At 38.0% G+C, this 13,013-nt stretch overlaps 1 protein-coding gene and 1 long non-coding RNA gene across 2 annotated transcripts in view; both read left to right on the top strand.

Moving 5' to 3' along the window:
- LOC117329561 overlaps positions 1 to 2,922 on the top strand; it is a 31,061-nt gene extending 28,139 nt beyond the window's left edge. The window contains exon 16 of the mRNA XM_033887559.1: positions 1,157 to 2,922. Coding sequence (XP_033743450.1) covers positions 1,157 to 1,416 — 260 coding nt within the window. The 3' untranslated portion in view covers positions 1,417 to 2,922. The remainder of the gene's footprint in view (positions 1 to 1,156) is intronic.
- A 4-nt stretch (positions 2,923 to 2,926) lies between these two features.
- LOC117329562 lies at positions 2,927 to 4,479 on the top strand. The gene is made up of 2 exons (XR_004533233.1): positions 2,927 to 3,928; positions 4,121 to 4,479. It is a non-coding gene; the product is annotated as an uncharacterized LOC117329562 (long non-coding RNA).
- The last annotated feature ends 8,534 nt before the right edge of the window (positions 4,480 to 13,013 follow it).

A 13,013-nucleotide genomic window follows, 5' to 3' on the forward strand; every position in this document is an offset into this window, starting at 1 on the left:
TAAAGACTGTTCACAACAGTTCCTCAACACAGGTGCTTGTATAGAAAATGTGATTTTTTTTTATTTGAAAGTGGTATGTGTAGTCTGTAAAGTACAAGGTTAGCAACTCCGACACGAGCGAAACAGCACCTCATCACACTTCAATCGACTAAATAAACACATTTATTCAAACTGACAAGGCACATACTATATACTACCATCATCTAGAAACATTTTTCTTTCACCTGCCGTGTCACTCAATACAAATTGTTACATTAAAAACACAATGATTCATGAAATTGAAAAATTCATCCCTCAGGACCCCATTTTTCAAACTGCTCCCTCAGCCTGTCCAGATTCCTCATTCACATACGGAGTTGAAAGTTCATGCTTTTATATAATCGACTGTCACCAGGTACACATTTGGGGGTCATCTCCACATTCTCATTTTCTATGCAAGCGCCTGTGTTCCTCAAGGGGGATATGACATTTTCTCCAACACAGACAGAAAAAAATACCCAAAAAATTAAGCATTTAACTTAAACAGTAAATTTTCACATAAATCTGGTCTGTACTTCTGTAATGGCAGACGGATGATGACCTCAAATCAATGAAACATCGGACAGACATCAGACAGACATCAGATTTTGATTGGTACAGTTGTATATCTAGACAATTAGATGAAGGGTCACCTTCCCTGCCATATGGGGTTTATTTTCTCTGAGTACTCTTTCATGGGGCTGCGGTGGCCGAGTAGCTAAGGTGTCCGGACACTTTAACACTAGCCCTCCACCTCTAAGTTCGAAACCTATGTGGGGTAGTTGCCAGGTACTGACCGTAGGCCGGTGGCTTTTCTCCGGGTACTCCGGCTTTCCTCCACCTCCAAACCTGGCACATCCTTAAATGACCTTGGCTGTTAATAGGGCGTTAAACAAAATAAACCATAAACCACAGTACTCTTTCACTGTAAAACTTCTTGTCTGCTATTTAGGCCAACCAAAGTGAATAAAATCAGAAATAACTTGTTATGGAGTGATTATAAAATGAATAAAGTTGACATCTTACATTAAAAAGGTATTCTTGTTCAGAAAACCACATGAAGAGAAAGAGGTTGATTTAAAGCCCATTCTCCTGTTTCAAGTTTAAACAGTTGTAGTACAATGTGTATTTTCTACAGGTGGATACTTGGTATCATGGACACAGCAGTACGAAGGGGCTAAGGAGTACAAAGAGAATTTATTCTACTTCAGTAAAGACTCGGAACTCCTCTGTGTTCTACCATGTCTTGGCAAAGGTCCAAGATCATTCTTTCCATTGCATTTGCCCGGAGATTCAGACACACAGAAAGACTACCCTGGCTATGGTTTACCTGGTTGGTATGTGTACATGAGGGATGGACATGATGGGATCATCGCTGTGAAACTTCCCACTTGTTAGAGGACTGACTCATATCTCTCTAGTGTAAAGTAGATGTTTCACAAATCAAAGAGATTCCTGCAAAGTAACCTTGGTCACATCGTGGAACACAAGATGAGGAAACAACATTACACTACAGCCTTACAGTAAAGGTATATTATATTGAGTTAGATACAGCAGAGCCAAAATGAATTGGATTGCACCATACTGCTGTTTTGTCCATCTGGGACTTGTCAGTGATGCTAAGATCCATTATCAAATAAATATCATAATTTTTCATATTGGATTTTAAAAGAATATGAAGCAATCTGATTAAAATCAGATGTTGCTTTGCTACGTTTACTACGTACTACGCCTGAACATCTGAACATGTCCGGTCAGCCTTTCGATTAGCCAATCGCATTGCCACTGGCAAAATCTGTCCAGCACTTAGATATTCCTTGTGAGAGTATGAATAGTCATGATAAGATCCAAGAGTAATCGAACAGAGCTCAGCCATGCAAAACAATATGGTGGTGACAGCGACGCACAGGAAATCGCACGGATCTGAAATCTCAAAAGATTGTACAAAAGACATACAAGATATTAGATCTATTAAAAACAACTTGAAAGTTTTAGCCAAATTGAATTAAAGTACATAAATGTTGAACCAGAACCAGGAAAGAGATATTTGTTGAGGCTGGGCCAGGTTTTTTTAAGTGATAATCAAGCCATAGGCTTTACATGTATGTTATTTCAATAGATTGATAATATCTTGTATTGTATTCTTGAATTATTATGTTTTTGCTACATAACACATTCTTGATATGTGAATTCCTTAAAAATTGTAACTTATGCTTAAGTTATATTGTTGCTATACATATAGCTTAATTTATGTTGGAATAAAAATTATTTAGAACTGTACATTATATATACAATGATGGAGTGAAAGAAGAACAAACAATGTAAAAGGCAGAAGTGATAATTACATGTGCAATACAGAGAGAATCTGCGAGCTTCTACTATAATCCCCACATGGTCCTAAAGGTGGTCATCTATGGCCTAACATGGGATTATAAGTTGTTTGTTGCCAAAAGCGGGTCTAAATGTTGTTGGGAATTGTCTAGAGCAAGCCTATATGTTAACTTGAAAATGTATTTAGGCTATTATTTTAGCTAAGAACTAGCCTGCAGGTTGTTGGTCATTGCCTAGAACTGACCTATATCTTATTGGTCATTGCCTAGAACTGGCTGATATGTTGTTGGTCAGTGCCTAGTGCTGGCCTAGATGTTGTTGGTCAGTGCCTAGTGCTGGCCTACTGTATATATGTTATTGTTCAGTGCCTAGAGCTGGCCTATATGTTATTGTTCAGTGCCTAGCGCTGGCCTACAATTTGTTAGTCAGTGCCTAGCACTGGCCTACATGTTGTTGGTCATTGCCTAGAGCTGGTCTATATGTTGTTGTTCAGTGCCTAGAGCTGGCCTATATGTTGTCAATCTAATTAAAATCTAGATGGTCATTCTCACTACGTTGCATGAACATCTAACAACATCCAATAAGGGGTCACGTTCTGATGACCTTTGGGATGTGTGTATATCACTTTCAGGACGAATTGGCATTTTTTCGATGTCATTGAAGCAAAACATTTCGTCACAGCATGCATCTGAAGCAAACCATTTCGGCACAGTATATAGCTGTATGCTTTTTGGGACGAAATGACTTGAAACAAATTGACAGACTACACACTCTAAGTCATGCTAATTCTGACATATAAAATTCACTTCCAAGATTCTGGAAGTAGCCATTTGATTGGCTAATCCAAAAGGTCACCCTGACGTGACCCCTTATGGGATGTTGTTAGATGTTCATGTAATGTAGTGAGAATGACCATCTAGATTTTAATTAGATTGATATGTTGTTGGCCAGTGCCTAGAGCTGGCCTATAGGTTATTAGACAGTGCCTAAAGCTGGCCTATATAGTGTTAGTCATTGCCTAGAGCTGGCCTATATGTTGTTGGTCATTGCCTAGAGCTGGCCTATATGTTATTGGTCAGTGCCTAGAGCTGGCCTATAGGTTGTTGGTCATTGCCTAGAGCTGGCCTATATGTTATTGGTCAGTGCCTAGAGCTGGCCTATAGGTTGTTGGTCATTGCCTAGAGCTGGCCTATATGTTATTGGTCAGTACCTAGAGCTGGCCTATATGTTATTGGTCAGTGCCTAGAGCTGGCCTATATGTTATTGGTCAGTACCTAGAGCTGGCCTATATGTTGTTGGTCATTGCCTAGAGCTGGCCTATATGTTGTTGGTCATTGCCTAGAGCTGGCCTATATGTTATTGGTCAGTACCTAGAGCTGGCCTATAGGTTATTGGTCAGCGCCTAGAGCTGGCCTATATGTTATTGGTCAGTACCTAGAGCTGGCCTATATGTTGTTGGTCATTGCCTAGAGCTGGCCTATATGTTATTGGTCAGTACCTAGAGCTGGCCTATATGTTATTGGTCAGTGCCTAGAGCTGGCCTATATGTTATTGGTCAGTGCCTAGAGCTGGCCTATATGTTATTGGTTAGTACCTAGAGCTGGCCTATATGTTATTGGTCAGTGCCTAGAGCTGGCCTATATGTTATTGGTCAGTGCCTAGAGCTGGCCTATATGTTATTGGTCAGTGCCTAGAGCTGGCCTATAGGTTGTTGGTCAGTACCTAGAGCTGGCCTATATGTTATTGGTCAGTGCCTAGAGCTGGCCTATAGGTTGTTGGTCATTGCCTAGAGCTGGCCTATATGTTGTTGGTCATTGCCTAGAACTGACCTATATCTTATTGGTCATTGCCTAGAACTGGCTGATATGTTGTTGGTCAGTGCCTAGTGCTGGCCTAGATGTTGTACGTCAGTGCCTAGTGCTGGCCTACTGTATATATGTTATTGTTCAGTGCCTAGCGCTGGCCTACAATTTGTTAGTCAGTGCCTAGCACTGGCCTACATGTTGTTGGTCATTGCCTAGAGCTGGTCTATATGTTGTTGTTCAGTGCCTAGAGCTGGCCTATATGTTGTCAATCTAATTAAAATCTAGATGGTCATTCTCACTACGTTGCATGAACATCTAACAACATCCAATATGGGGTCACGTTCTGATGACCTTTGGGATGTGTGTATATCACTTTCAGGACGAATTGGCATTTTTTCGATGTCATTGAAGCAAAACATTTCGTCACAGCATGCATCTGAAGCAAACCATTTCGGCACAGTATATAGCTGTATGCTTTTTGGGACGAAATGACTTGAAACAAATTGACAGACTACACACTCTAAGTCATGCTAATTCTGACATATAAAATTCACTTCCAAGATTCTGGAAGTAGCCATTTGATTGGCTAATCCAAAAGGTCACCCTGACGTGACCCCTTATGGGATGTTGTTAGATGTTCATGTAATGTAGTGAGAATGACCATCTAGATTTTAATTAGATTGATATGTTGTTGGCCAGTGCCTAGAGCTGGCCTATAGGTTATTAGACAGTGCCTAAAGCTGGCCTATATAGTGTTAGTCATTGCCTAGAGCTGGCCTATATGTTATTGGTCATTGCCTAGAACTGGCCTATAGGTTGTTGGTCATTGCCTAGAGCTGGCCTATATGTTATTGGTCAGTGCCTAGAGCTGGCCTATAGGTTGTTGGTCATTGCCTAGAGCTGGCCTATATGTTGTTGGTCATTGCCTAGAGCTGGCCTATATGTTTTTGGTCATTGCCTAGAGCTGGCCTATATGTTATTGGTCAGTACCTAGAGCTGGCCTATATGTTATTGGTCAGTGCCTAGAGCTGGCCTATATGTTATTGGTCAGTACCTAGAGCTGGCCTATATGTTGTTGGTCATTGCCTAGAGCTGGCCTTTATGTTATTGGTCAGTGCCTAGAGCTGGCCTATATGTTATTGGTCAGTGCCTAGAGCTGGCCTATATGTTATTGGTTAGTACCTAGAGCTGGCCTATATGTTATTGGTCAGTGCCTAGAGCTGGCCTATAGGTTGTTGGTCAGTGCCTAGAGCTGGCCTATATGTTATTGGTCAGTGCCTAGAGCTGGCCTATAGGTTGTTGGTCAGTGCCTAGAGCTGGCCTATATGTTATTGGTCAGTGCCTAGAGCTGGCCTATATGTTATTGGTCATTGCCTAGAGCTGGCCTATATGTTATTGGTCAGTGCCTAGAGCTGGCCTATAGGTTGTTGGTCATTGCCTAGAGCTGGCCTATATGTTGTTGGTCATTGCCTAGAACTGACCTATATCTTATTGGTCATTGCCTAGAACTGGCTGATATGTTGTTGGTCAGTGCCTAGTGCTGGCCTAGATGTTGTTGGTCAGTGCCTAGAGCTGGCCTATATATGTTGTTGGTCAGCGCCTAGCGCTGGCCTACAATTTGTTAGTCAGTGCCTAGCACTGGCCTACATGTTGTTGGTCATTGCCTAGAGCTGGTCTATATGTTGTTGTTCAGTGCCTAGAGCTGGCCTATATGTTGTCAATCTAATTAAAATCTAGATGGTCATTCTCACTACGTTGCATGAACATCTAACAACATCCAATATGGGGTCACGTTCTGATGACCTTTGGGATGTGTGTATATCACTTTCAGGACGAATTGGCATTTTTTCGATGTCATTGAAGCAAAACATTTCGTCACAGCATGCATCTGAAGCAAACCATTTCGGCACAGTATATAGCTGTATGCTTTTTGGGACGAAATGACTTGAAACAAATTGACAGACTACACACTCTAAGTCATGCTAATTCTGACATATAAAATTCACTTCCAAGATTCTGGAAGTAGCCATTTGATTGGCTAATCCAAAAGGTCACCCTGACGTGACCCCTTATGGGATGTTGTTAGATGTTCATGTAATGTAGTGAGAATGACCATCTAGATTTTAATTAGATTGATATGTTGTTGGTCAGTGCATGCCTAGAGCTGGCCTATAGGTTATTAGACAGTGCCTAAAGCTGGCCTATATAGTGTTAGTCATTGCCTAGAGCTGGCCTATATGTTGTTGGTCATTGCCTAGAGCTGGCCTATATGTTATTGGTCAGTGCCTAGAGCTGGCCTATATGTTGTTGGTCATTGCCTAGAGCTGGCCTATAGGTTGTTGGTCATTGCCTAGAGCTGGCCTATATGTTGTTGGTCAGTGCCTAGAGCTGGCCTATATGTTATTGGTCATTGCCTAGAGCTGGCCTATATGTTATTGGTCAGTGCCTAGAGCTGGCCTATATGCTGTTGGTCATTGCCTAGAGCTGGCCTATATGTTATTGGTCAGTGCCTAGAGCTGGCCTATAGTGTTGGTTGCAGTGCCTAAGTGTGGCCTATGCTTGACTGGTCCTATCTAGATGGGCCTAGATGTTGTATTGGTCGCTAGAGCTGGCCTATATGTTATGGTCATACTAGAGCTGGCCTATATGTTTTGGTCATGCCTAGAGCTGGCCTATATGTTTGGTAGTGCTAGAGCTGGCCTATAGTTGTTGGTTGCTAGGTGGCCTATGTAGGTCGTCTAAGGGCTATGTTGGTCAGTGCCTAGAGCTGGCTTATGTTATTGGTCAGTGCCTAGAGCTGGTATAGGTTGTGTCGCCTAGAGCTGGCCTATAGGTGCCTAGAGCTGGCCTATAGGTTGTTGGTCATTGCCTAGAGCTGGCCTATATGTTGTTGGTCATTGCCTAGAACTGACCTATATCTTATTGGTCATTGCCTAGAGCTGGCCTATATGTTGTTGGTCATTGCCTAGAGCTGGCCTATATGTTGTTGGTCATTGCCTAGAGCTGGCCTATAGGTTATTGGTCAGTGCCTAGAGCTGGCCTATAGGTTGTTAGTCATTGCCTAGAGCTGGCCTATATGTTATTGGTCATTGCCTAGAGCTGGCCTATAGGTTGTTGGTCATTGCCTAGAGCTGGCCTATATGTTAAGTCACCCTGACGTACCCCTTATGGATGTGTTAGATGTCATATATGGTAGTGAGAATGACCATCTAGATTTACTATATTGTAGTATGTTGGTCAGATCCTAGAGTGCCTATAGGTTATTAGACAGTGACCTAAAGCTGGCCTATATAGTGTTATCATTGCTAGAGTGCATATCAGATTGGTCATTGCCTAGAGTGCCTATAGTTATTGGTCAGTGCCTAGAGCTGGCCTATATGTTATTGGTCAATGCTAGAGCTGGCTATAGTTGTGTGTCATTGCCAAGCTGGCCTATATTGGTAGTATGCTACTCAGCTGGACCTATATGTTTTGGTCATTGCCTAGACATGCCTATATTATTGGTCAGTAGCCTAGAGCTGGCCTATAGTTTAGGCATTCCTAGAGCTGGCTATATGTTATTAGACAGTAACCTAGATCTGGCCTATATGTTGTTGTCAAAGCCTAGAGTGGCCTATGTTTTGGGTCAAAGTGCCAAATGAGCTACATGTAGGTTGTTGGCCAGCCTAGAGCTGGCCTATAGGTTGTTTGTCATTGCCTTGTGTTGGCCTCAAAATTGTTGTTGATTGCTTAAAGCAGTTGTATTGGTCAGTCAGGAGAAGGTTGTTTGGTTGTTGCCAGTTTTTATTTTTCCCAACTTTCGTTTTACTTTGCTAATGGATCAAATATAACATGCCATTCAAAGATTGTAATCTATGCGTTAATACTCATGATGTAATTTTTATGTAGGACAAACATGATGCGAACTGAAAATACACATAAATGTAAGTAACGTTACATATAAAAAAACGATGAATTTCGTTTCCAGAATGTGACCAAACATAAACACCAATGTTCAAAGATGAATTTCAAATACAAATGTACTCCCATTCTACAAACTGCAAACAGAGGATTTCATCACTTAAAGAGAGTCAATAGAGCAGATGTTTATAAAAATCTTAAAACCTAGTTTGAACATATAAATCATTTGTATCAATGTTAAATGTACGATGTTTATGTGTCTAATTATGACTATTTGTTGATGGTCGTGTGTGTTATTATTGATGACATCATTATTTTTGCTATTATCCTCTGCAAGGATTGACTTCAGTTATCTTATATATATATACTTGTAGAACAAAATGATATGTATTTATATGTGTTTAACTGTATACACTATTAGTATTATGCAATTACTCTATATTTTTATTTCATTAAAAATTGTAATTCAGGGAAAACACCAATTGTTTTTATTTCATAGTTTATGTTTTGCTAATGATATTCAAATCTACACAGTACATGCCTATATCTGGTAGTAATGATATTCAAATCTAGACAGTATACCTATATCTGGTAGTAATGATAATCAAATCTAGACAGTATACCTATATCTGGTAGTAATGATAATCAAATCTAGACAGTATACCTATATATATATATATATCTGGTAGTAATGATAATCAAATCTAGACAGTATACCTATATCTGGTAGTAATGATACTCAAATCTAGACAGTATACCTATATCTGGTAGTAATGATACTCAAATCTAGACAGTATACCTATATCTGGTAGTAATGATACTCAAATCTAGACAGTATACCTATATCTGGTAGTAATGATACTCAAATCTAGACAGTATACCTATATCTGGTAGTAATGATACTCAAATCTAGACAGTATACCTGTATCTGGTAGTTACTGATGATACTCAAATCTAGACAGTATACCTATATCTGGTAGTAACTGATGATACTCAAATCTAGACAGTATACCTATATCTGGTAGTTACTGATGATACTCAAATCTAGACAGTATACCTATATCTGGTAGTAATGATACTCAAATCTAGACAGTATACCTATATCTGGTAGTAAATGATACTCAAATCTAAACAGTATACCTATATCTGGTAGTAATGATACTCAAATCTAGACAGTATACCTATATCTGGTAGTAAATGATACTCAAATCTAGACAGTATACCTATATCTGGTAGTAAATGATGATACTCAAATCTAGACAGTATACCTATATCTGGTAGTAATGATACTCAAATCTAGACAGTATACCTATATCTGGTAGTAAATGATACTCAAATCTAGACAGTATACCTATATCTGGTAGTAATGATACTCAAATCTAGACAGTATACCTGTATCTGGTAGTTACTGATGATACTCAAATCTAGACAGTATACCTGTATCTGGTAGTTACTGATGATACTCAAATCTAGACAGTATACAGTTGAGTGTATATAGACTAAAGGTTACACCCAAGTGCACTCGGAGTGCACTCCATTTTGACTTGGAGTGCACTCCGTTTGGACTCCAGGTAAACTTGGAGTGCACTCCAAGTGGACTCCAAGTCTACCTGGAGTCCTATAAGACACCATGCCTACCCCAGTTCTATAATCAGACTATATCATATATACATGTATTAATACTTTGATGCTTTTAATATAATTTACATATAAATAAATAGATATTTATAAATTACTTTTGTTCTGTGAATATTACTATTAACATTTGCTTAGTCTACTAGGAATATTTATTTTCTTGTTAAGACATGGTAATAATGCCTACATGTTAAATTTATATCCATTAAGATCCATAAAAGACAGTTATACAATTTATGCTATAATCAAGTTTCTATGAAAGTAAATTGCTTATTATTTCATATTTCATTAAGATGTAAGTAAATTGTATTTCATTTTATTAAGGAATTGAAAATTATTTCAATTAGAATATTTATTACTGTACTTATATCATGACTGTAAAGGAAGTTTAGATAATGTGTATATATTATGTTATTGATTATTCAAAATATTGAAAGTTTACAGTATTTAATGAATTAAATTTGTTTTTTATATAAGACATTCTCTACATATATGTACTCAATTCAGGCAGAGACCTATATGCAAGTAATTATAAAATAAACAATCATTTTAGTTTATATAGGTTATATATTTAAATGTATCATTAGAAAAATATACATTTACAACTGTACATATGTATGAGCATTAACTAGTTAAAATTAATATTCTGACATAACGTACACACAAGTATGTAGTTCTGGACTACCCATAATAAATGACAGTATCTGTCTAATTGCTATTATTATTGGCCATGCATGACTGACTCTGGCATGACACCCCTGATACTGTGCCAGGTGAGTTTTTGGAGCCAGCTACAGGTACTGTCTTGGGTTCACAGAAATACCTGTGTCAATACTGTCACTGTATGGCTTCAAATGATGAAGCTGTGCAAAGCAGGGTCACAGTGTTATAACTTCAGGCCAATTAACAGAACAGTAATATTATCTCCTGACTTGAAGGAAAGGATTGTAGCTCTCCATTTGAGAGGCCTTAATCAGACCAAAATTACATGTATAAACGAAATACCAGTGTAATTAAGGTGGAAATGTCAAGATAAGTTGTAAAACCATTTACAAATTGGTCAACAGGTTTAAGAAGACAAACTCTATTGAAATGAAGTCATTCTTTACTGAAATCAGAGACTTGTATATCACAAGTCTGTGATATACAAGTCTCTGCTGAAATTAGAAAGTAAAAATAAGCTGTTTCTTATTACATTGTAACCTGTCTAAACCGTAATTCATTGAGACCAAACGTATTGGCTGGTTTATGCAGGTGTCCGGTATGTAGAGGTACAATGTTTAATGCAAATCAAATTAAGAAATGATGCAGTTCTTATCTTATTATATTAAAAATATAAAGACATTGCTTTAAAAAATTGATTGAAAAGAAAGAGATCAAAATAAAAAAAAAATCAGTGTAATTCAAAATGGTATAATGAATGTAAATTCACCATTTCCCAAAACCAACCTATAGCCTTATACCCGTAATTAGTACACATTGTTCTCATCCAGGAAATAAGATTATAGAGCCTGAGGTAAAATTTGCCTCAGGGCAGTTGGACACGGCAACCTATATACCATTTACCTGTAAAACTGACCTGTTGGAACTACATCTTTTCTATTCCCATTCAGTCAATATCTATCATGATATGTGTCACTCATACATTTTATGTAACAGATACAGGTCATGAATGTTCAATGGTTGTTCAAGCCAGTTATAAAATCATAAAGTTATGGGGGGGGGGGGGGGGGGGGGGGGGAGGATGTATCTGATATATCTGTTAAAAGAACTCCATGTATGACCTGGATTTAATGAGGCAGGCAATATAACTAAAAAAAAGTTGGTTAACCAAATAGAAACGTAAGTTTGATGTTAAACTGTAAATCAAAATTAGACATTAGATCCGGAATATGCTACCAAGGTGATAAAAAAACTCTAATTTGTTGTATGTTAAGATAAATATAAACTGTTGTAAGAAAAGTATTTGAAATATATTAATAACCGAACATTAATGTTCATTTAAAAACAGTCCTTAGTACTTCGAGTACAAGTTATGTCCAGTACACAATCAAACTCTACATTTTGAGAGACCACAAACAACTTGCCAAATACATTTTTGTTTATATATTGTCAATTTTCTACTAATTGATGTGGCTTTTTAAAACTTTTCAAATCAAAGGAATGCTATCATACATTTTTCAACGAAGTGCCAGATCTATTCATTTTATATAGGATTAACTAATTGAAAAAAATCAATTATATTAGATGCTGTTAGCTAACCAACGAAAAATGAACCAACAAAATAATAAGATGATATATACAAAGATAAAACAGTAACACGTATCTTATTGTTACATGTTTAAGGAGTCAAAATGTATAAGAGTATACATCTATCTATAAACATTATGTATATATGTACTTGGTTACAGGTACATGTGATACATGTGGACCCAGGTGGGATTGGGGCCTGATAGGACTCCAGGTAAACTTGGAGTGCACTCCGAGTGCACTCCAAGTTTACCTGGAGTCCAAACGGAGTGCACTCCGAGTCCAAACGGAGTGCACTTTGTGTAACCTTTAGTCTACACTCAACTGTACCTATATCTGGTAGAAATGATACTCAAATCTAGACATTATACCTATATCTGGTAGTAATGATACTCAAATCTAGACAGTATACCTATATCTGGTAGTTACTGGTGATACTCAAATCTAGACAGTATACCTATATCTGGTAGTAATGATACTCAAATCTAGACAGTATACCTATATCTGGTAGTAATTAACTCAAATGATACTCTTTTCAGAGAAGATTTAAGCTAGTGAGGGAATTCAACTACAGAATTCTTTGCAGGAAAAAGTGCCGGTAGCCAATCGAGGAATAACATTTTTTTTAATATTTCTAAAGTTTCCTCATAACTGTGTCTGTAATGAGTATGCCTGGCAGCAGCAGCACGAGGACTTCGCAAGGATCCTCAACCCACGGTTCATAAACACGTATAATGTTTTTATTAGAGAAGTCAGTCTTTATCAAGAAATCAACAACCTAATCCGATTTGTCTTGTGAACAACATGTGAACTTATAAACATATTTAAGCATGTATATTTATGTAGTGTAATGCATATATATAGATCATGGGTTAAAGATCATGCCAAGTCCCTATGTCATCGAGAGGTGTAGAACATGTTACTGCCACAGGGAAATGAGTTTTAGTTAAATCTGTAATTTCAAAACACCCTAGTGTACACAGCACAATTTTACAAGTTTATAACCACAGGGGTCTGTACAACATGACCACTCCCATAAACTATACAACCACAGGGGACTGTACAACATGACCA

The sequence above is a fragment of the Pecten maximus genome, chromosome 6 (assembly GCF_902652985.1).
Source record: "Pecten maximus chromosome 6, xPecMax1.1, whole genome shotgun sequence".
NCBI lineage: Eukaryota > Metazoa > Mollusca > Bivalvia > Pectinida > Pectinidae > Pecten > Pecten maximus.